Here is a 24578-nt window from a genome sequence, read left to right on the forward strand (position 1 = left end):
GGCATCTTCACAAGAACAAAGCAGAAAACAAATCCCTTCAACCAGGGAGCTTTGGAGATCTTTTTATTTCTCTTCTTTGCCTGCAGAGAACGGTGAATAAACCATGGGGCTGGCAGTCAGCACTTGAAGGTACCATTGACTTCACAGTGAATGAATATTAGAGGTGTCTTGGGTCTGGGCAGAGGGATACACCACGGATGGTGGTGGATGAGATTGTACTAATTTGGGGCCTCCCAGCCAGCACGTGCATGTAGCAGAGGAACATGGCTGAAGCTTCTTGTGTGTCACATCCCTGTATGAAACATAATTGTCCAGACTGTCAGAAAGTGTTCTGTATGACAGTATTTTTCAGGTGTTTATGTTTTTGTGATGGTGGTGGAGAGAAATATTATACTTGAACCAAATAGAATCACTTCTCTCCTTCTTAGTCCTCTCTCCAAGCCCTTCCTCCCCCAACTCACCCCACCTGGCCAGTTGCATTTGTGCATTTCAGTAGCTCTCAATTCAATTGTCAACAAGTGATGATATTTTAAGCGTTAAGTTGAATTTTAAAATGCATTCAAAATTATTAATACATAAGAATCACAAGAGCATGTACATTTTAGCCTCAGCAGCTTAGGTAATTAGACAGATGGTTAATCCAAAAGGGACCAAAACTAAAGGTTCAAGTAGATAAATAATCCTGTCTTGTATTTTTTCTTTTTTTATAAAAATGAATTTTTAATTTCATGAGCATTAAAAAGAAAATCCAAAACCTGTCCCATTTCTCTCCCACTCATACAAACAGCTCTCAAATGAGATTCTTCAAATTTTACATTTTTTCCATTCTGGCTCATTCTTTGCTTCCTCGTGATCAGATTCAACTTGGCCAAACATGATTCTGGGCTGAGTTTTGGAACATGTTGGAGAAGCCCAATATGGGTTTTCCTCTGCTGCTTTGTCATGATGCAAAATGGCTTCCCAAGGATTACTGTCATCATTCTTGTCCAAAGCAATGTTCTTCACAATATAGGAAGAAAGAGTGCCCTTGTGGGTCCCAACTCTGCCACCACAACCTGGGTCTGCTACAGGAAGTTCAGGTTTATGCGACTTCAGGGGATCCAGTCTGTCCTTCTCGAACTGTTTCCTTGCACTCCGTTGGCGGGGCTCAGGGAACATAAGCAAGACATGAGGGGCGATGATGTAGTCCTGGGTTAGTGTCTCAGCTTGTTTTGCCTTCCACTACTTCTTTGTTTGTTTGTTAGAAAAGCCAGCATAAAGCACTTTTATTGCAATAACAAAACTTGAAACTCATATATGGTGCTGGGGGGGGTGAGGCAGCAATGATTTCTCTCACCAAATCACTACACGGGACAGCAAAGGGGGTGAGAAGGGCCTGAAGGAGGAAAAGCTAGGAAACTCAGATCAGCAGAGGGAGCCAAGCATCAAAAAACAGGAGATGCGGAAGCTGTGATGACCAGCATTATTTTCTTAAGAGAACATTCAAGGCTTTGTCACGATGCCTGGGCTTTCATTGGGTGTTAAGTCTACAAACAACACCTTCAATTTAAACTGTCAATTAAAGTTTTTAAATTTTAGGAAGTGGTGGAGCTTGGAAAGTTATGAGATTACAAAATTCCTGAAAGTCCACTAGAAAAAACCACAGGATGGAAAAAAATAAATAAATAAGCCAGGCCACAAAGACTTCAGAGGTCCCCACCGGCCCAGGGACAGATACCTGTAGTGTTCAGCATGGCAGTGAACATGATCTGCTTCCAAAGGCAGAGGGTTTAAGGGGAGGGTGGGGTGAGACTAGTGGAAGCAAAGGCTCTCCCCATCCTCACCTCAGTTTGAGGTAGGGCTTTTAATTTAACCTAAGGACATCTCTCAACTTGGAGAATAATTCAGCCCTCAACAGTGCCTCAAATCTGCTATGGCTTTGCAGCGCAGCAGCAAGAATTTTTAATATATAATAGATTAAAATTTCATCCAAAAAAATTAAAATAAAATATTCTTGCAACCCCCACCCCTGCCCCACACCAATTCCTATTCTAAAGTTAACCTATCACTTGTGCTGTTAATACTTGACCATATACTTATTGGAAACCTAGATCCAAAAGACTGAAACTGAATCTTCACCCCAAAAATGAAAACAAAATAAAATGAATAACTTGAGGTTTATGGCATACAGTTTAGGTAAACACACATACGCGGAGAAAGAGGAAGAGGAAATGGAGGTGTTGGAAGCAAAGCTGAGTGACAGAACACATTCAGTCAGGGCAGATGTCTATACAGAGTGGAGTGGAACATCAGGAAAAGCTCCATATGGATTCATGTGCACGCGTCTGGAGGCACCAGATGCCTCCTTGGCAGATCCAAGAACAGGGATCTGGATCTTGGATCATTCTAAAACTGGAATGACAGTAGGAGGCCATTCCCGTCTTTCCAGTTTTAGAAGCTCCACATCGAAGACGAGAGTGGCGTGTGGCGGGATGATGCCTGGGTGCCCAGTGGCACCGTAGGCATAATCTGGAGATATAGTCAGTTTGGCTGTCTGACCCGCACTCATGTGGACAACCCCTTCTTCCCAGCCTGGGATCACCTCCTCCTTGCCTAGCATAAGCTTAAAGGGCTTTTTCTGTCCCGGGAGGAACAAAATTTCTTTCCATCTTCAAGCATCCCGGTGTAGTGCATCACGCAGGTCTGGCCGCGCTTCGGGAGGGTGTGCGCGTCTCCTGGGGAGATGGTTTCCACCTGCACTCCCATGGCGGCTGCGGACGCTGGGCAGGCAGCGCGACGGGCGGCGTGGACTCACAGCGACCTGGCAGCGGTTCCATGGCTCTGCCTATTCCCCTTTTGCCTGGTTTTAACCACATATAATTTTGCTCCCCTCTGACTCTTGTTGGGGTTGTAATAGACTTTAGGCAATCATTTCCAGTTCCAAACATGATCTGGTTCAGCCTTCGATGCCGCAGGCAGCGTCTGTGATATCTGTTTCATACATCCTTTGGAAAGTCCTACACTCAAGGCAAACAAGTTTGCCGCTGCCACATCCTCTTTGAACAGATGTACCTCTTTGAACAGTGACCATGAGCTTATCATCCGGACTGAAACAGCAGTCAGTCATTGGGAACACGGTGGGAAGACCCGAGGCTGAAAAAAGTGGCTTATTAAATTGTGGGATGTCCCATAATTTTAATGAATCATCACCTCCACGAGAGGCAAGGACATTACCATCATAGGAAAAAGTCACGCCAAGAATTGTTTGTGCCCAAGTAATGAGGCTGTTTATAGTTGAACTTAGGATGAACCGTCAGATATCGGTCCCAGATCTGCATGCTTCTATTCTGGCAGGCAGCTGCTATGAGATTTCCATCTCTACTGTATGTGCACGTTGTGGGAATGACTGTTTTTTGCCCTGCATTGTCCGTGGTTTAAACACACTTTTTTGCTTCTTTGGAATTTCAATTTCCCACGTCCTCACAGTCCTGTAATCCAGGACAGTATAAACATTCTTGCCCCAGCTTGTTCCACAGTACTCCTCTCCTGGGTACACTTCCGTATTTCTTGCTGAACTTAAAACGCCAATAGAAGCGATTTCTTCACCTCCATCAGGGTTACACTTCAGGAAAAGGAAGCAGGGGTTTTCATGTTGGTCGTTCTGGCCTCTCTTCAAAATCACCAGATCATGGCCTGGAGCAGGCGGCGCCAGCAGCTCCTCACTTTCGAAGTCGCGGGCTCTGAGACTGCCCGAGTGAGAAGGAGGCTGTGGGTCAGGACCCCGCCCTGCGGCATCCCAGGAAGAGGACAGCCTGGGGCCAGAGTGAGGACCCGTCCCGGGTCCGCGTCTCCATTCCCGCGCCTACAGCCAGGCCAGCCCAGCCCCGGAACTTCTCTTCCAGTGCTTGAGGGTCCGCCCGTGCAGTGTGGAAGTGGGCAGGCAGGGCGGCTTCCAGCTCGCTCCCCTGTCTTGTATTTTCCATAGTCTGGTTTAATAGTTGTATGTGGGTGGCAGTCATTATCGTCATTATCACTATTATCAGCGCATATTTTATGGTGCCTTGATTAAGTGGAGGCACCCTGCTAGGTACAGTTAAGGACTTTACCTTTCTAGAAGATACTGTCACCGTTTTTAAGGAGTGTCCCATCTCCATTTCTGGCCCAGAGGTAAGATTAGAGGTTCTGACATGGTGATAAGTTTGAAAAACAGATACAGCCCTGAACGTCCCGGGAAGAAGGGAGGAGGAGAGGGAACAAGTTTCAGAGTGCTGGCTTCCAAAGTCCTTCCGCAGATAGCCAGCTGCTCAGTGGGAAGAGCCTCAGAAATAGTGGAAAGCTGCAAGGAGGTCAAAGGAGAAGGAAGCCTGAGACATGGCCACGGGGTTCAGTAACGGGTAATGGCACTGATGAACTTGCCATAGTGAGACCGGGACAGGAACCAGATGGCAAGAGGTTAACAAATCAGAGGGGGCTGGGAACTGGAGAGAGAGGCTTGGTCATGAGGAGAAAGGAGCAAGGTCAAGGGAAGATGTTTCCAAGACAGAATTCAAAAATGGAAAAATTTGATTATTTCTGGTTGTTTGACGGGTAAATGGGAGTTCATTATACAATTCTCTATACCTGGCAGGTATTTTTTAACTTCTTTAATAAAAATTTAAGAAAGGCAAAGTGAGAACTGAGAATGTGTGAAGAGAATGAAGAGATAGGTAAGAAAGGATACTAAATCTTTAAGACAGAATAATGATAATTGGTGGTACAGTCTCAGGGAAGGTTTAGAGATGGAAACAAAAGCACCAGTGTGGGAATTAATCTGCTGACGGGGGAAAGATAATAAAAATGGATGAAGATAAGAATAAAATGTGGATGAAAGAGGAAAGTGTTCATATAAAAATATTATAAGGCTGAAAGGAAGATGGATGAAGGAACTTGGGCCTTCATTTCTGCAAGTGGGAGGAGAGGTTATAACTCTCAAAGGAGTTGGGGCGAGGGAGGAGGGAGGGTTTGAGGAATGTGGAAAAGGGTTGGAATAACAGTTGTGGAATGCAGTAGGGAATGAGTAAGAGGGGAAGATGACTGCTGAGAAGCAGGCCCATCTAGAGAAAGGCAGCCCAAATTTTTAACTGGTTCATACTTTGAGAACCACCACCATAAAGCCTGCAGAAAACAGCAAGCTAGAGTGATGTGGGGTCTCTTCCAACCCTAGAGCCTTCTGAAATCCCTAAGCCAGCAGGTGACTTGTCCCAAGAACAAAAGTTGGTTAGAGCAAGTAGCAACTGCTTGAAGCACCCCACAATGAGCTGCTCCAGTGGGAAGTCTAAGGAAGGGCATCCATTTGCCCCAAAGTAAGCAGAGTAATAAATGTGTCCAACCTCAATGTATGGCCCTCCGACTGCCAGAATCACCTGAAGCTTGTTAAAAATTCAAGATCTAAGGCCCTGTCTCAGACTTTCTAAATCAGAATCTGTATTTTAACAAGATTGTAGATGATTTACATGCACATTAAAATTTGAGAAGCCTTGGTCTGTAACTTTGCTAGAAGCTTTGATATACATATGGGTAATCACAGAAAAGCTAATGTCAATTTAAAAATAAATTGGGCCTCTACATTGTGCCTCACACTGTGAAGACCACCAAAGACCTGTATGCATTTCTCTACCCTTTAGGTTTAATCACAGTAGTTATTGCAAGGAGGAATTATTTTTGCAATTGCAGTTCAGTCTTGAAAACCTATAAAAGGGAAAAGATTTATCTGACTTTGACACTCTGTGAATTGGAGCTGATTATTCAATTTTAAGCAAGGGAGTTTATCATTCGACCTTGCTTCTGAACTCTCCACCACTGTCAGTGGCTGGGTAGCTCAGGTGCACTTAGAACAGGCACACATCATACCAATTACTACACCGAGTTACTTCCTTGTAAAACTTAGTTTTCATGTTTTTACCGCCTTAGAATTTGGTCTTATCCATAATTTTTGCTCTCTTTGCTCAGTCCTTTGGCAACTAGAAATCCATAGTTAGAGTCAATGAGAGCATCTTTGAGCAGTGGGACCACATGACCCTTCCAACTCGTTGGCATTGCTCTTTTCTTTCATAAGACACGCACTCAGTCTAAAGAGTGTGGGCTTGGGTTCAAGTGCTGACTTGCTTTCTAGCTGTGTGGTTTTGAGCAAACTCCTTACCCCCTGAGCCTCAACTTCCTTCCATATAGCAAAGCAGGAGTTTACTGGGTTACTATTACCCACCTCAGAGGGACATCGTGAGTTAATACTGAAAAGCATTAAAGTTATACCTAGCATGTAACAAGCTTACAATAAATATTGCTACATAATATAATATTATCAAAATTCTATTCTTGGCAATGAATAGTTTCAAAGGAGCCTACTCAGGGGAGCCTTCGCTATCCTCACTGGAATCCTCCTGTTACCCTATATGCTTTCATAGCTTTCTCTAGTCCATGGAACAAATCATAGTTTGTTATTATATGTTTTTGAGATGGATTGATTAATGAAAGGCAACATGCATAGAGGTTAAGAGCACAGACTTCTTTTTTTAACTAGATTTCTTGAGATCAAATCCTATCTCCTGTTACTAGTGATGAGATCTTGGGAAAGTTAGTTAACCTCTCTGGGATGCAGTTTCCTTATTAGTAAAATTCAGATTAAAATAGAACCAACTTCATAGACTTGCTCTGTTTTCTGTTATTAGCATTATTAATATCTATCTTCCTTTTCTTATAAGCTCTATCCATTTAACATGTCTCCAGTACCTGACACATCAGTGCTCAAAAAATATGCTAAAAGAATAAATATACAAAAGCTAAAATTGACCCCCACAAAAGTTCACTGACATGAAATTTTAAGACAGTTGCTTTTGATGTTATTTTCTTTCCAAATTGTGCTTGCTTTCTTGGTGTTGTTATCGTTTCCCAATATGTTTGTAAATTTTTATAAGCAAAAATTATTTGGAAAAATAATTTTTAAAAACAAATGGGGAAACACTTGTGCAAAAGTACAGATGAAAAGAATAATACACAATTATATAAAGTTAGATTTATAGAAATTAAAAACAAATGCAGTGTTAAAATTTCTCTGCATTTTAAAGCCATAACATGAATTTTTAAACTTGGTTTATTTTTGAACCCATGTTTAATTTTAAAAAGAAGATGAGGAACCACAGTTAGTGATGTTTTACCTTACGGAGAGCGGGTGAGGGGTGAGTTCCTGTTGCAAGTTAACTTTTCACCTATAACCATGACGATGTCAAAGAATGCTAAAACAAATCAATATTTGGGCAGGTCATCTGGGACAGATTTACCAGCCAGAGCTCACGCCTCTCTGAGAGGTCACAGCTGTGCCCTTTTGTACCGAGACCTGCGTTAGAGGGGACTGTATAGCACCCCTTTGAGTCATGAGGCAGGAACAGATTTGCATTTGCTCATTCTAATTTTGAAAACAACTGGAGATACTTTTAAGGTGTAGATGGTGCCTGCTAGCTCCTCAAGTGCAAATCCTAGCTCAGGCTGTGTCTACCCATACACAATTGTGGGAATTATCCAGATAATTTACCATGTAGCTGAGAAAGGCCCTTGATTTGAACCTAAATGCATGCAGGCTGTCCTCTCTGTGTTGAGCAAACAATAGGTACCAGTCTTTGGTTTCTGAAGCAGGATATTGTGGTGATTAAGAGGATGGTCTGTATAATCAGACTCCTTTGGTTTAAATCTACCTTTATCTCTGTGGTGAATTAAAGATGGCCAGAAATTCTCTGACATTTCTTTCATAAAGAGGTGAGGTCTATGTTCCCTCCCCTTGAATTTGAGATCATTCTGACTATATTGACCAATAAAATATGGCCAAAGTGACCCTGTCCCATTTTCTGGTCCAGGCCTTAAGACAGTGGCAGCTTCTACTTATATCTCAGAGCCTTATGTTACCATGTAAAAGAATTGTATAATGAACTCCCATTTACCCATCAAACAACCAGAAATAATCAAATTTTTCCATTTTTGAATTCTAACTACAGTGTTGCAGAAACCACATGGAGATCCCTGAGACTAAAGGAAGAAAAAGAGGGTCCCAGCTTTATACGAGCCCAGTGTTATAGCTGTTCCCATCAAGGCACCTTGACATATAAGTGAAACAACCTTGGACTCTGCACACCAATGTGGCCACAACTGAACAACAGCAAATAACCCCAATCAATACTACTTGGAGCAGAAGAATCACCCAGTTTGTCTCTACCCATCTTCCTGACCCACAAAATCCTGAGATAAAGTAAAATGATTATTGTTTTAAATACACAGTTTTGAGTTGGTTTATTATATATCAAAAGAAAACCAGTGGCCTGATGTGGTGGCTCACACCTGTATCCCAACAATTTGAGAGGCAGGAGGACTGCTTGAGCCCAGGAGTTTGAGACCAGCCTGGCCAAAATGGTGAAACCCCCGTCTCTACCAGAAATACAAAAATTAGCTGGGTGTGGTGGCGCGTACCTGTGTTCTCAGCTACTTGGGAGGCTGAAGCAGGAAAATTGCTTGAACCTGGGAAGCAGAGGCTGCAGTGAGCTGAGATCGTGCCACTGCACTCCAGCCTGGGCAACAGAGTGAGACTCTGTCTAAAAAAAAAAAAAAAAAAATTAGCCTGGCATGGTGGCGTGTGCCTGTGGTCCTTCAGGAGGATAAGGCAGGAGGATTGCTTAAGCTCAGGCAGTCAAGGCTTTGGTGAGCTGTGATTGTGCCCCTGCACTCCAGTCTGGGTGACAGAGTGATACCCAGTTCCAAAAAAAAGATAACCAGAACAGTGCTTACCACTTGTTTTTGTTTCCTTGTCTCTAAAATAGGGACAATAATGTCATGTAATTACTTGCTTCTATAGAGCTCGATGACAACTCTAGATAGTGAGATAGAGACATCTGAGAAGGAGCTCTGTTTCTTCTAGTTCTACAGACCATGTGGCCCTTTAGTAGTCCAGCCTCTCCCAGGACCCTGGCACTTTAGGAAACACTCATGTTGAAGTGGCCCAGGCATGGAGGAGTTGGTCATGAAACATCAGAGCTCTTAGAGAATAGTGACTATCTTCCCTTAGGCAAGATATTTCACATTCCTTTGTACATGGAGGCCAAGTTGGCTCTCAACCCTGCTCCCAGCTCACCACCTTGGCACCTCACAATCTCCCCAAATCGTGCTTCATCCCGTCTTCCATCTTTGCTCTTGTTACACTTCCTTGCTTCAAATCACCACTTACTTTCTCTCTGCCAACACAGATTCCATCACAAGCACTTGGGAAATGAGTAAGCTCCAAGTTTTCCAAAGGATGCTCTGGAGAATCCTGGTCCTGCCAGCTACAGGATACAAAAGATGGGTTCTGCAGGCATTGAAGCTTGGAAAACGCTGGGTACTGTATTTCTCAGCTCCCCAATAATTACATATGCACTTGCAAATTAAAGGCCCTAAAAAGTTCTGCCATTCAGAGCCCTATTTTGCTCTGTGTTATTCAGATTTCCCAAACATATCTTGATGGTAAAACAGTTTTCTTATAAAACAAGACTTCTCAGAAAAAGTGACCACTGAGCTGAGTCCTGGAGGGGTGTAGCAGGAAAGCAGGAGAAGGGGGCAGAGCAGGAAGCAGGAAGACAGGAGGACTGATCTGGCTGGAAGACAAATCAGGGAGGACTAAGTTTAAGATCTGAGGGCCATGGAAGCCTCCTGAGGGCTTTTGGCAAAAATGTAGTATCAGTTTAGCATTTATAGAGATCAGTAGTTCTCACTTTATAAAGATCACTAACTCTCACTACCTGGTTTGATCTTTTTTTGATTGAAGACCTATAGTAAGCAAAACATGTTGCATTATTACCTAACATCTATGCACACACAAGCAAAATTTCATAAAATGGCTCTTATTACATGTAATGCCCACTAATATTTTCTATTATTTTTTCCTCCTTTGGGAAATCACTTTTAGCAATCTGTTTTCATCATCCAGGTAAGCAAAGATGAGGACTTGAATTTTATTTGAATGCAAATTTGTGGAGACCCCTGTCTTCTTCCTAATATTCTGTGTGAATAGATGAGAATGCTTTGCTTTAAGACAAGCGGAAGAAGCCATGTCTTGTTCTTCTGCTAAGGGGCAGTTACTCATTTAACTTCTGTGTATGGGTTCTCTTGTCTCTTGTCACAAGTAGAAGGTTGTAATATCATTGAGGGCAGAAAGCAAGTCTTAGATTTATTTTATTCACAAGGACAGTATTTGGCACATTGGTGGACATATCATGCGTGTAACAACACACTTATTGGTTGCACTGAAATGACAGCTCTTCACCCATTTCAGGGTGAATGTCTTCTGCTCCTGTGCTTGTTAGCTGAGGAATTGACTTCCTGCATCACTGGAAAGAACCCCTAGACTTCCTGCTGCTTAGTCCCGTGTGGTCAAACCTCCCATCTGGTGAGGTCCATGGAGATAGTGCCCATATTCACATTCTTCTCCTTTTCTTCTCCCAAGGATCCCTCCTGTCTTTCTGTCCCTTCTAGGGCTACCATCTGCTCTCACTTCTGAAGTCTCCATACAAGGCTAGTGACAGAATGGGGCTTAGTGTCCTCAGCCACTTCCTTCTTGCTGTCTCTGAAAACAAGGGAGTTAGCCTTTTTGGTTTAAACGCTTCACTGCTAAACACCCAGAGGAACAGAATAAACAATAAACTATCAAGTGGGAGTATCACAAAAATGATTCTCAGAATCTCACACAATTTTCCCTTGCACCTATAGCAGTCTGTTGGTGACCTCCCCACTACACCTCCGGAGGGTGAATTTCACCAAGGTTCCCGTCCCCCCACAATTCCCTCTCTCCAGATTAGATATTCTACTTCTTGCCTGGAGGTCTGAAGGCACAATTAATAGTTGAACAATTAATGAGTTAGTCACTATCCAAATGTTTGAAGTCTGAAGTGGTCAGGGCATTCCAGGAAAGTGACTGTTTTTCGGTGTTTCTCTTCCTCTACCCAGGAAATAAGTTACCTCAGGCCTGAAAGAAAACTGAATTGTGGTCCACACTATTTCTTACTTTCATCTATTCATTCAGACAGTATACATGGGTAATTCCAGTTGCATGTCTGAAAAATCTAGGACATGAGGGCTAGTGTTGGTCAAATGCCATGATGGTAACTCCTAGAAGCAATTGCTGTACTCCAGGGAGAAAGGAAAAAGCTGCCCAGTCCCCAGAGAGAAGCTGCCTAGCTCTAAGTGGCATATGCATTTGATTAACCCAATCCACTCACTCCCAGGACTGTTGCCTTCTTTAGAGTTCATATGCTCAAGACTCCCTGTCAGAAACCAGTGGGTTATAAATAAAGCTCATTTGCACCTGCCTGGAGTGTTGGAAAACAGCTGTCAGCACAGTGATGACAGCCCTTGTTTGCTTCTGGTGGAAACACAACTGGTTTTCTTTTTCTTCCTTTTGCTCGTCTGTATATCTAATTTTTCTACCAAGAAAGTCACATTATTTTGTAATAAGGAATAAAATCACAGTTTGTTGTTGTGTTCAGAAGAAAGTGTCTCCCACTGTGTGCATATACCTTGCACACAGTGTCATTCTATTGTTTATATTTAAAAGATGATGTTTTGTTGTTTGTTTGTTTTCAAAAAGGAAAATCTATGAGAGAGAACATAGCCTGGGTTTTGGCAACACAGAGTAGGAAGGGAGGTAGGCTAATGGGTACGAACATACAGTTAGCCAAAGGGATAACCTCTGTTGTTTGACATCAGAGTAAAGTGTCCATGGTTAGTGATAATATATTACAGATTTCAAAGTAGCTAGAAGAGAGGACTTAAATTGTTCCCCGCACATAGAAATGATAAATATTCAATGATGGATACCCCCAAATACCCTGGCTTAATCACTACATATTCTACACGTGTAACAAAATGTCACACTTACCCCATAAATGTGTAAAATAGTATGTATAAATAAAAAATAAAATCTTAGCTCTTCTTCTTATGCTGAGATGACCTTGCAAAAATCACTTTGAGCAGAAGCATCCCCACTTGTGAAGGGGGCATGATACCTTCTTCACAGAAGGGTGAAGAACATTTAAGGTGCTCATTTGTGCTTGGAATATTATGCATGGCTCAATAAACATTTGCTGTTTTTCTGCTTTCTTTCTCATCCTGACCCTGAGATTTCTAAGTATCTTTATAAAGCAACCAGTATTCATTTCGTAGAAATTTTAGAAGGAGCCTCAACATTTTTCCAGTCTGACTTTTCTGGAATCCTTCCCATAGCTTCCTTTTCCAAGCGCCTCTGAGCCTTGGCAGAGCCCAGTCCATGGCTTCCTTGTGAGCAGGTAGCCTATTCCACGGTAGGACAGGTCTCACCATGGTAATAATGTCACTTGCTTTTTATTTAGCTAAAATTTGACTCCCTAAAATATTCGACCTATTTTAACCTCTAGATTGTCAATGAAGAACTAGTAAGACTTCCGGTTCCACCTCTTAATCCTTCAGCTGTTATGTAACATCAGTACCAGGCAGGGCCATCGCATAATGTAGAGCTTGGTCCAGGCGTGGCAGAGAACTTCTTAAGTGACACAAAGCAAATGAATGAATCATGCCCCTGGCAGTCAGCAAACTTTCTAATAGGGGTGTGTTTTACTGCCTCCCACACTCTCTAACTGCTCTTCTAACTGTCTTCTCCCCAGTCAACTCATCGGGACCTTTTCTCTCCCTCTCTACCAATGCCGACCTTCCTTTCCCCTTAGCCTTAGTGAATGATGGTTTCTTTATTCCTATATGGAAGACATAGCTGAAAAAGTTGATTAGGAAAATTGTTTTTGCTAATTCCATCACATCGTGTAGGGAAAAGATAGAACTTAATTACTTAATTGAGTAACAAGTAGAGAAACACAGCAATCAGATAATAAAATGAACAGTTGCTTTTTGCCTTAAAAAATTAAGTCTGAGCTCAATGATACACAACTAGACCATCAAATTATTCTGATATTGAGGAAAACAGAAGCTCTTTTGGATAACCCTGCATTCCAGGCTTTCAGTGGAAAAGACAAAGACACGCACTGTACACCATTAAGTACTTGGGAGACATGATTTTAACCAGGATGTAACTCAATTATATTAGTGATTTATAAAGAGTCTGGAGAAAATATTTCTTTATTTGGGCATGGGCACTGTCAGATTAAAGGTGCAGTGGTTCTAAATGCTGTTTGTTCCAGCCCTGTCTTCGATTGCAACAATGTGAGTGTCTTGTCTCTGCTGGTGGATTATTAACAGAGGTTATTGGTCTCCATGGCAAAACGATTGAATGATTGCCCTGAACGTAATCTCATTTATGGGGGTGCAAAAAACAAAGCACTTCAGGTCGGGAGAATGTATAAATGTCCATCGTCATCGAGGTTCTGCTATTTTTGAGAAGCTGAAGCAACTCCAAGGGCACAGTTCACAGAAATTTGGTTCTCAGCCCCAAAATACTGATTGAATTGGGGACAATTACAAGGACTCTCTGGCCAAAAACCCTTGAAGAGGCCCTGTGAAGGAGGCAGTGAGGAGCTTTTGATTGCTGACCTGTGTCGTACCACCCCAGAATGTGCACTGGGGGTTGTGCCAGATGCCTTGGGGGGACCCTCATTCCCCTTGCTTTTTTTGGCTTCCTGGCTAACATCCTGTTATTTTTTCCTGGAGGAAAAGTGATAGATGACAACGACCACCTTTCCCAAGAGATCTGGTTTTTCGGAGGAATATTAGGAAGCTGTGTCTTGGTGAGTAGGGAAGCCTTAAAGTCCTCCTAAGGGAGATTTTCCCTTCCCCACAATCCTTTTTAAATCAGGTACTTATTGAACAGGGAGATATTTAGTTGGTAACAGAAGCTCAAGCATTGCATGATGAGAGGTCAATGCCTTAATTTTTTTCTCCTTTCTGTTAGGATCCGACAAGGACACGTCAGCCAAATTTACTAAGTAATTAATCTCTAAGCTTGGGCTGACAGTTCTCATGGGTCATTTGAGTCCCATGAACCGAAGTGAAAGTCACATAATTTCTTGATTCCAACGAGATAGTGCCCAAAACAATAACAACAACAAACCCATGATGCAAACCCGCTAGAAAAGTAAATTGACTTAAAACCACCATGAGAAGCTGTTGTCAGTGCGGTCGTCTTCCACTTAAGACCTAATGATTTCTTTACCTCTGGTTTCCAATAGAACTGGGAACCTCCGTTTGAGAGAGTGAAAGGGAGAGAGACTCACTTTTCATGACAATTGAGGAAAAGTTTCCTATTCTTTTTTCTAACACACCATCTAAATGGAAACTCAGATTTTGAAATCTTGCCTCATTGAAGCTGGTTAGTCAGCCCAAATGGAATCTAAGTACTCCATAACACTCCATTACCCCTCCAGCCATGCTCTGTTACTTTGCCATTCCCTTTGGATCTCCAAGTCCCTCACTGTGGATGGGGCTCCTTATAGAGCCAGGCAGGCTCAGGCCCTCCCTTCAACTCCTGGACTCTCTCTGAGGTGCCTCTCTTGCTGGTAGATGATCTTCCCTGCGCTGGTGTTCTTGGGCCTGAAGAACAATGACTGCTGTGGGTGCTGCGGCAACAAGGGCTGCGGGAAGCGATTTGCGGTGAGTTACCATGAGGGGCAGCTACTAGAATTACTCCAGGGTGCTCTGTGTTTTTGTGCTGGGCAGCATGGGGATGGAGACAAGTTATCAGCTCCAGCCAGGACTCTGGGAGCAGCTGGTGGAGGGATAAAAGTGTGATCTTTCCTGCCAGTGTGAAATAATAATAATTTTCCAAAATACCATAGCCCTCATACTTATAGGTATTAATACTGTATGAGATTTTACAAACCGACAGGGATGTCAGAACTGGAGACTCAGAGGGGTCCCATATACAGAATGCAAGCCTGGAAGGCAGAGATGAAGCTGCAGCATTCCTCTGCCACTGAGAGGCCATAGGAACTTGGACAAGCCATTTCCCTTTTCTGGCCCTGAATTGCCTCATCTGCAAAGGGGACTTGGGACAGGACAAAAGATGGTATCCTCCCCTCCCCAGCAGGCTTCTAGGTTCCTCACACACACCACTTCCGTGTTCTCTATTTCTGAGGCCCAGCACCTCCGGCTTCCACCGGGCTCTGCCTCAGGACTTCTGTTTCCTCTCTTGCTTCACGCGGCCATCAATCTTTTAGTAGGTGAACTAGAGACGTTAGGCATCAAAGTTCCAGGCTGCAGTGGAAAGAATGCTGAGACATGGGGACAGGACCCATTCTGCAATTGAGCAAGTCATTGTACTGCTCTGCCTCCCTTTGCTCACGTATAAAGCAGGAAGCTGGACTAGACCAGAATTTCTCAAGTATGGGACAAGCTCTGGTGCTACACGGATGTGCTATATCTTTCAACAACATGGAATGTCATTCCCATTCAATTCTCCTTCAATCCTTTTGATACTATCGAGAAAAAGATCTTATTTTGATAGACATAAGTCTTTCTTTTTTCTTTTTTTTTTTTTGAGACAGGGTCTCACTCTGTTTGCCCAAGCTAGATCTTGGCTCACAGCAGACTTGACCTTCTGGGCTCAAGTGATTCTCCCACCTCAGCCTTCCAAGTAGCTGGGAGTACAAGTGTGCCACCCCACCCAGCTGATTTTTTGTATTTTTAGTAGAGAGAGAGTTTTGGCATGTTTCCTAGGCTGGTCTCAAACTCCCGGACTCAAGCAATCCGCCCACCTGAGCCTCCCAAAGTGCTGGGATTGCAGGTGTGAGGCACCGTGCCCAGTCGTCTTTACTATTTTTTACCCTTCATAATCTCCCTTTCTAACAAAGAGAGGATGAGTCTTGGCTCCAGGAATGAATGCAACATTATTTAACTAAAATGCAACTATATTGTGTTTCTATCTGCCAATGATTCTAATTTTTCATTCATATAGTGATATAAATGAATAAAATGAGAGTTGACAAAAAATATTAAGAGTTAGATACATTGATGAGGCAGAAATGAAGCATAGTAGAACTGGAATTACTGGTCTGAAAAATGAGGAAGGCCAGTTTCTCCTGTATCTCCCATGGTTCACATGTCCACCTAAAAGATTCATGAACTACAATAATGAATTAACCACATTTACTTTAACTTCCTAAAGGGAAAGGTACATCTATCCACTCTGAAACAGGATCCTTTTAACATCTCTTTCTTAGCATTATTTGTTCATTTATTCAATCAAAAAATATTGAACACATGTGAAAGGCTGAGGCTGGTCCAATGTGCATACATTACAGTTTCCATGTGAGTTCAAAGGTCAAAGAAAATATAACATCATGAGTCCCAAATAAGTATTGATAATTGTTATGTTAACACTTAAAATCATCATTTACAAAGAGTTTTTTTTAAAAACCCACAATTTAATATAATCATGTAATATATGTTTTATATAACAAAGGATATTTTATGTAATTATAAAAGAAAAGAAGATATTTATAACTTATTTTCCCCTTGAATTATAATCCCATTATATGTTGTGAGCTTTTGGGGGATAGAAGTTGGAGATGAGGACTTTTTTTTAATTAGCAATTAGGAAAATAGGATTAAAAGAAAGAAGGTCATTTACTTCAGAAATCTAAAATTTCACAACTGGTGCTGAGTAAAAGGCTAAAGACTGGCTAATATAAAATAAGGGATCTTTTGTTTGCTTTATTTTTGTTTTTAGGTTTACATATAACCACAGTGAGAAGTAAAATAGCATTCTAAGTATTACACAAAACTTGGTTTTTAAAATTAGATGTAAATGAAGTCAAGATGAAGGCAAAAAAAAGTTTGTCTTTTTGTTGTTGTTATTTGTTTGAGATGGATTTTAGCTCTTGTTGCCCAGGCTGGAGTGCAATGGCGAGATCTCGGCTTACTGCAACCTCTGCCTCCCGGGTTCAAGTGATTCTCCTGCCTCAGCCTCCCGAGTAGCTGGGATTACAGCCACGTGCCACCATGCCCGGCTAATTTTATATTTTTAGTAGAGATGCTGTTTCTCCATGTTAGCCAGGCTGGTCTCGAACTCCCAACCTCAGGTGATCCACCCACCTCATCCTCCCAAAGTGCTGGGATTACAGGCATGAGCCACTACACGTGGCTGAAAAAAAATTGTTTTTATAAGCACATTTCATTAAAAAAGTTTTGAGTCAATAGGATCTGAAATATTTGGTCTTCCCAATACAAGTTGTCTGTGGGGGCTGTCTAAGCCTCCATGTGGAACCTGCCCTTGGCATGAATTGAGGATAACTACTCCAAATGACCAACTGGCCATCCAAATGATGAGGCAGTGTCCATCAAAGGACCAGCTGCGCCAGACTGTAAACCAAGGCACCTAGCATGGCTGCCCTGGGCCAGGGTTGACCACATGCTGGGTAGCCAGCAGAAGGATTTCTTGTCTTTGATTTTTTTGTTTTGGTTTGCTTTGTTTTGTTTTTTCTAGACGAAGTCTCACTCTTGTCCCCCAGGCTGGAGTGAGATGATGCAATCTCAGCTCACTGCAACCTCCGCCTCCTGGGTACAAGTGATTCTTCTGCCTTAGCCTCTCGAGTAGCTGGGATTACAGGCGCTTGCCACCACGCTTGGCTAATTTTTTTTGTATTTTTAGTAGAGACAGGGTTTCACCATGTTGGCCAGGCTGGTCTCGAACTCCTGACCTCAGTTGATCTGCCTGCCTCGACCTCCCAAAGTGTTGGGATTACAGGTGTGAGCGACCGCGCCTGGCTGATTGTTTTGTTTTTTAATCAGCTGCCAATTTTTAAAAATTCAGAGATAGAACATAAAGTATCTAGATATCTGACTTTTTTTTCCTAAGAAATAAAAAATTAATCTGGCACCCCTAGCCTGCATTTTGGCACAACAGCAGCCTTCACTGGGCCCGGCTGAGCCCCACAGGGCCCACCCTGTCTGCTCTACTCAGTTAGGGTCTCTTCCCTGCCCCTAAGACCATTAAGCGCATGCCCCTTGCTTCAGACTCTTGTTTGCTTAATGTTATGTTCTAAGGCTTTGGAGCATCAAACAATAATCATTTCTTTTTTTTTTTTTTTTTTTTTTGAGGTGGTTGGGGGTCTCACTATGTTGCCCGGGTTGGTCCCAAACTTCTGGAACTCCTGAACTCAAGCAGTCCTCCCCACTCAGCCTCCTGAGTAGCTGGTGCTACAGGTGCTCCCCACCTTACCTGGCTAATCATTTTTCTAAAATAAGGTATTTGCATTTTGTCAGACAAGAAGCAAAAATACAGACTAATTTGGAGAGAACTATACTGCTGAAGTTCTGAATTATTTTCCAGAGGCTCACACATTCCCCTCCAGGCTCCAGCTCCTTCAGGGACACAGGGCTTCTGTGGAGCATTGCATAGGGAGCACTGCATAGGAAGCCCTGCAGGTGCAAAGGCCTGTGAGGCAGACAAAGACTGGGCCACCAGCTGCTGGGCTGAATCCTCTGTCCTCTCTACAGTCTGCTCTCTGTCATTTATTTTCCTGGCTCCTCTCTCTCTTCTCTCATCTGCATTATATCTTTCTGGAACATTCCCCAGAGGCCAACTGCACCATTCTCTTTCCTTTCCTCGGGTAGCAAAACCAAGTAGGAGATAGGAGAAGCAGGATGTGGTGGCTGCAGAGATAAAGCAAGACAATAAGCTGGAAAGAATCTTGGATCACCCGATTCATAGTTTCTTGGTAAAGCCGAGAAAATGGCTCTCCTCTGAGGCAGAACAAGACTGAAGCTCAGCTCCAAAGGCCTGCGCTCTTTCAAATAAATTAGGCTAAAGGAGAGCCAGGAAAAGTGAGCCCTGGAGCAAAAATAGTGAGAACCCTGGCCTGGGTTTGTTTTCAGGTCACAGCTTCTTCCTCCCAAACCCGAGATTCTCAGTGGCTCCTTGGCAGCATGTCGGTGGCTGATCAGCATCTCCTGCCCTCTAATCCTTCTAAAAAATGGATCTTTCAGGGCCCAGTGGGGCAGCAAATTAATTTTGTCAAGTCGTTTATGTTAAGTACGTGTTTTATTAAGAGTCTTTTGTAAAGCTTGGATTTGACTCAAAGGAGTGTCTTTAATAATGAGACCAAAGGTAGATTGATGAGGATAAGTGTTGGGTAGGCAGGCATTTCACCGTCCTTAAAGCATATTAGATAGATCAAGGCCCACCCCACCCATAGGCAGGCCAGATGATCAGCCTCCCTGTTTTGAAGAAAGGTCTTGGTCACGTCCTAACTTAGTCTGTGTGCTGTGGTCAGCACTTCTTCCCGTGCCTGGCTCATCAGTGCCCCCTAGAGACGCCTCCTGAGTGAGCGTTTCTGGAGACTTCCTCTTGCAGAGGTCCTGCAGGCCAAAAGCATCGCTAATCTACCTCCTCATTCCTTGGAATGACAGCCAGCTTGAGGAAGATTTAAGAAAGACAATTCCTTTAGAGAAATGGAATATATTGAAAGAAAAAAATAACGTATGGATTTTTATTTCTTTTTTTTCCAGATGTTTTCTCCCTAAGCTCCTATTTTTATTCTACTTCTACATATTTTATTTTATTTTTATTTATTTATATTTTGAGACAGAGTCTTGCACTGTCGCCCGGGCTGGTGTGCAAGAGGTTGGCGCAATCTCGGCTCGCTGCAACCTCCGCCTCCTGGATTCACGCGATTCTTCTGTCTCAGCCACCCGCGTAGCTGGGATTACAGGCACCCGCCACCACTCCCAGCTAATTTTTTGTATTTTTAGTAGAGACGGGGTTTTACTATGTTGGCCAGGCTGATCTCAAACTTCTGCCCTCTTGATTGACTGCCTTGGCCTCCCAAAGTGCTGGGATTACAGTCATGAGCCACCACGCCGGCATCTTCAGTAAATATTTTCTATGCTTCAAAACCCTTTGCTACAAAATGGATCGTGGCTGTTACTATCTCTCATAAGGATGTTGTAAGTTCTAGGTGAAGATTTTGCAAGCATTTGTTGTAAGGGAAGAGGAGGGAAGTACCAACTAAGTGCCTAGGGTATGGAGGACACACAGATCCTCAATAAGTACTTGTTGGATGGATGAAGTAAGTGAACACCTAGGAGAGAAAATGGGCTTCCATATTTATCACACTCAGTCCTCACAATAACCCTCTGAATTCGGCATTAAGCTCCTCATTTTATACATGAGGAAACTGGGGCTCCTGCAAGTTAAGTTTCTGACTGCCACTTCCCCCACTCCCTTCCCAAGCCCAGCCCAGGCAAAAAATAGAGGATATTAATTTTTAAGAAGAAAAAACACTTCAGGTAATCTCTATTCCTCCTTACTAAGGAGGAATGTCCCTGCTCTAAGGACATGCTTTGGCCAACATAAGCACCTACATGACCCCAGGACACACCATGTGTGGAGACAGAGCTGGGATCTGATGGAACCTGTCTGTCTCCAGAGCCCAACAGAAAGGGAGGTCTTCAAGCTGGCAGTTGATGAGTTAGAGGACATATGATTGCAGGCCTTCTTATCTACTCTTTCAAAGGAAACATTTGCAGCGTATGCTATACACATTTCTTTAACAATGTGAGCAGAATATGTGCACTGAGCAGCTATGAGGGAATTAGCCCGTTGAATTTTTTTTCTCCAGAGTATTCTCTCTGTATTTGTGGAAAGTAAGTGTGTGTGAGGATATAATAACAAAAATACTATAATATAATAATGACATTGATCAAGTGCTTGTTAATGTCATGGGAAATTATCCAAACCTTGGAAACAGGAGAAATAATTCTAGGTGTCCTATCAGTGAGGCACTGGGGATTACTAGTAGCCTATCCCACCTGGGGATGATCTGATTTTCCAGAGGTGTGTACCTTTACTAATTAGGCTATCTTACATATTATCGGTAAGGCAGGTACTTATTAATGAGCCTTATTTTACAGAAGAAGAACTGGAATAAAAAAGATTAACTTCCCAAGATCACCAGGGAGGAACCAGAACTCAGATCCAGATCCATCTGCCTGTAATCCATACCTTTGACCACAACACAGTAGTGTCCTTCTTCACCATTTATTCACTCAGACCAGGTAGAGCATGCCCATAGCACAAAAACCGCAAAGGAAGACTCCCTTATCTGATTCCAAAGTCTGCCAACTTCCCTCCTCAGAGGTCCCCACTGTTCTCAATTACTGTCTCCTTCCAGAGATATCCCAGGACTTTTGCCTATTTACTGTAAATAATACCAATTTTGAAGTGTCTACCCTGTAATGTACTCAACTTGATCTCAAAAACCTTGCTTTTCTTTTTTTCTAGACAGAGTCTGGCTCTGTTGCCCAGGCTGAAGTGCAGTGGTGCGATCTCAGCTCACTGCAACCTCTGCCTCCTGAGCTCAAGCGATCCTCCCACCTCAGCCTCCCGAGTAGCTAGGACTACAAGCACACACCACCATCCCTCACTAATTTTTGTATTTCTTGTAGAGATGGAATTTCACCATTTTGGCCAGGCCGGTCTCAAACTCCTGGGCTCAAGCGATCTGCCAGCTTTGGCCTCCCAAAGTGCTGGGATTACAGGACCAAGCCTGGCCTTTCTTCCTTGAACATTTTGTGTCATGAAACCCATGATAAATTGAAATTATTCTATGCTGGCTTTTTGACTGATCATATCTCTAGGAATTGATTCTAGAGAATTTGTCATTTTTAAGACTTCCCAATGTGAAATAACTTAAAGCAGAATGACACAGCATGTATCTTGCTTCCTGTGATTTATCCATAAAATGTGCTGAGACCCCCTTCCTTCATAGAATCTGTTTTTCTCTGTGACAACCTAGTCTTTCATGAAGACTACTCAATCTGCCATATGTCAACAAATGTTTCCAGACCACTCAGAACCTATCTCTGAAAGGGCGGTAGGTAGCATTAGAAGAAACTGCCCGAAGTGTAAGATTTTGCTTGCTCTAGTCCTAGAGTTATACTAGCTATATCTAACTGAACAGAAACTTGGTTGGAGCATGGAGGCGGCTAAGAAACAGAAAACCAGCCATATAAACTCTCAGTAAGAATTGTAGGCCAGGTATGATGGCTCAGTAATCCCAGTACTTTGGGAGGCCAAGGAAGGAGGATGGCTTGAGACCAGGAGTTCGAGATCAGCCTGGGCAACACAGTGAGACTCTAGCTCTATTTAAAATAAACTAAAAAAAAAAAAATGTAGCAGCATTTTCCAGAGTGTTTTCTTACAAGGACTCTTGGTAGAAAAAAAAAAAAAAAAAAAAAACCTTATAGAATCCAATAAGAATGGAAAACTGCAAGTACAATGTATACTCAATTGCAAGTATAAGGCAAATCTGAACATAAAACCATGTCTTATTTTCCCATGAAGAAACTTCAGAAAAGCTCTTTAACCAACAATAACATATAAACTTTCAGTGACATAAACATATTTTAAATCATGTTATATAAAATATGAAATAATTTTAATATATTGATTGTGAACTGACATTTCTCCCTTTTTTTATTTATTATTATTTTGAGACAGAGTCTCACTCTGTCGCCTATACTGGATTGCAGTGGTGTGATCTCTGCTCACTGCAACCTCCATGTCCCATGCTGAAGCAATTCTCCCACCTCAGCCTCCTGAGTAGCTGGGACTACAGGCGCACACTACCATGCCTGGCTAATTTTTGTAGCTTTTGTAGAGGTGAGGTTTTGCCATGTTGCCCAGGCTGGGCTTGAACTCCTGGGTGCAAGTGATCTGCCCACCTCAGCCTCCCACAGTGCTGGGATTACAGGCTTGAGCCACTGCACCCGGCCCATTTATTTTAAAATAAATAAATATTCATGTTTCTTTTAATCAATGTCTTTGCTACTACTAAAGACACACTTTGAGCCATCAAAAGACTCCCACAGCACATCTTCTTTTCCGTTTAAGTCTGAATACAACATTTATGTGTCTATGCATGATGTTGTCAGGGGAAATTTCACCCTTAGTTACAAATATCAATTCTCAAAAGACAAAGGCAATGTTCAAACATTCCTCCTACAGGTATATATTAATGATCTCCACAATTATACACACGAAGTGTGCTTATTTTAGAATGCAATTTATTTATTTATTTATTTATTTAATTTATTATTTTGAGATGGACTCTTGCTCTGTCACCCTGGCTGGAGTGCAGTGGCGCGATTTTGGCTCAATGCAACCTCTGCCTCTCGGGCTCAAGCGATTCTCCTGCCTCAGCCTCTTGAGTAACTGCGATTACAGGCATGGGCCACCACACCCCGCTAATTTTTTTTTTTGGAGGTGGAGTCTCGTTCTGTTACCCAGGCTGGAGTGCAGTAGTGTGATCTCGGCTCACTGCCACCTCCGCCTCCCAGGTTCAAGCAATTCTTCTGCCTTGGCCTCTCGAGTAACTGGGAAAATAGGCACACACCACTGTGCCCAGCTAATTTTTTTATATTTTTAGTAGAGATGGGGTTTCACCATATTGGCCAGGCTGGTCTTGAACTCCTGACCTCAAGATCCACCAGCCTCAGCCCCGCAAAGTGCTGGGATTACAGTCGTGAGCCACTGCGCCAGGCCTAGAATACCCTTTAAACTATGACAAGGCCTAGAATACCTTGTTAACTATAATATCCAGAACTAGGAACTATGGGTTCAACCTTTTTATAATAATTAATAAATATATGTTAAGAAAAAATTTTTAACACAATTCTGTCATCTAACAATGATTGAGTTGTTTCTGACTGATGTCTTCTCTATGCAGTACTTGGTTGTTCAAAATAAAGTGTTTGAGGGAATACATTATTGCCTGATAAATGAAATAAGGACTCAACTCTAAGGTAATTGCTTCATTTCTGAGGAATAATGTGAGAGTGAATGATTTTCCTTATATTCCAGCATATGTAATAGATTTCATTCTCAGAAGTTTACACAAATTCATGTTTCATAAGTACTATATTTTTAGGAGTGCAGCAGGAATGAAACTGAGTTATGTAATCTAGCAATTCTCAAACTTATTCAACCTTACATCCTTTGGAAAAGAGATTGCCTGTTCTAACACGAGAAATTTACTAAAATCTTCACTTACTTCTGACCTAGGTTAAAGTCATGAATGTTCTGGATGCCGAGAGCGGATTTAGATACCCTAAACATAAACAATAACGGGAAAAATCTAAACAATTAGTAATATGAAACCTTAGTCATTGAAAATATGCAACAATTCATTATCCAGTGCCTTTGATAAGCTAGGAAGAAGGAAAACTGTTAAGACTATGCTAAGTGTGGAACAATGCCCTATCTTCAAATAACTTATTGTCTGTGACTTCAAGGAACTTGTGCTCTATTTGGAGAAGACAGCCATAAAAAGCTATGCATTAGTTGGGCATGGTGGTGCATGCCTGTAATCCGAGCTCCTCAGGAGACTGAAGTGGGAAGATCACTTGAGCCCAGGAAGTTGAGGCTGCAGCGAACTGCGATTGCACCACTGCACTCAGCCTGGGTGACAGGGCAAGACCCTGTCTAAAAACAAAAACAAAAAAACCTGTGCATTATTGTATTAGAGGCATTGTGCTGTGATAGAAGTTTGTGCAATCTAGAGTACGGGGGTTGGAAGAGATGAAGAATGAAGGGTCAGTTCTACAAGGAGAGTCAGACAAAGCACATGAAG

General features: G+C 42.5%; 1 protein-coding gene, 1 long non-coding RNA gene and 2 pseudogenes across 2 annotated transcripts in view; 2 read left to right on the forward strand and 2 right to left on the reverse strand.

Moving 5' to 3' along the window:
- Positions 1 to 804: 804 nt before the first annotated feature.
- LOC129466859 (WD repeat-containing protein 70-like) lies at positions 805 to 3962 on the reverse strand (annotated as a pseudogene).
- On the reverse strand, positions 2327 to 2825 carry LOC134733287 (peptidyl-prolyl cis-trans isomerase FKBP1A-like; annotated as a pseudogene).
- Positions 3963 to 3987: 25 nt separating the features above from the next.
- On the forward strand, positions 3988 to 8277 carry LOC129465401 (uncharacterized). The gene is made up of 2 exons (XR_008651953.2): positions 3988 to 4146; positions 8001 to 8277. It is a non-coding gene; the product is annotated as an uncharacterized lncRNA (long non-coding RNA).
- A 5104-nt stretch (positions 8278 to 13381) lies between these two features.
- The window catches only part of TM4SF4 (transmembrane 4 L six family member 4), a 28786-nt gene continuing 17589 nt past the window's right edge, over positions 13382 to 24578 (forward strand). Inside the window, exons 1-2 of the mRNA XM_055248473.1 lie at positions 13382 to 13736; positions 14509 to 14598. Of these exons, the coding sequence (XP_055104448.1) occupies positions 13563 to 13736; positions 14509 to 14598 (264 nt within the window). The 5' untranslated portion in view covers positions 13382 to 13562. The remainder of the gene's footprint in view (positions 13737 to 14508; positions 14599 to 24578) is intronic.

This window comes from Symphalangus syndactylus, chromosome 17 (genome assembly GCF_028878055.3).
Source record: "Symphalangus syndactylus isolate Jambi chromosome 17, NHGRI_mSymSyn1-v2.1_pri, whole genome shotgun sequence".
In the NCBI taxonomy this organism is placed as follows: Eukaryota; Metazoa; Chordata; class Mammalia; order Primates; family Hylobatidae; genus Symphalangus; species Symphalangus syndactylus.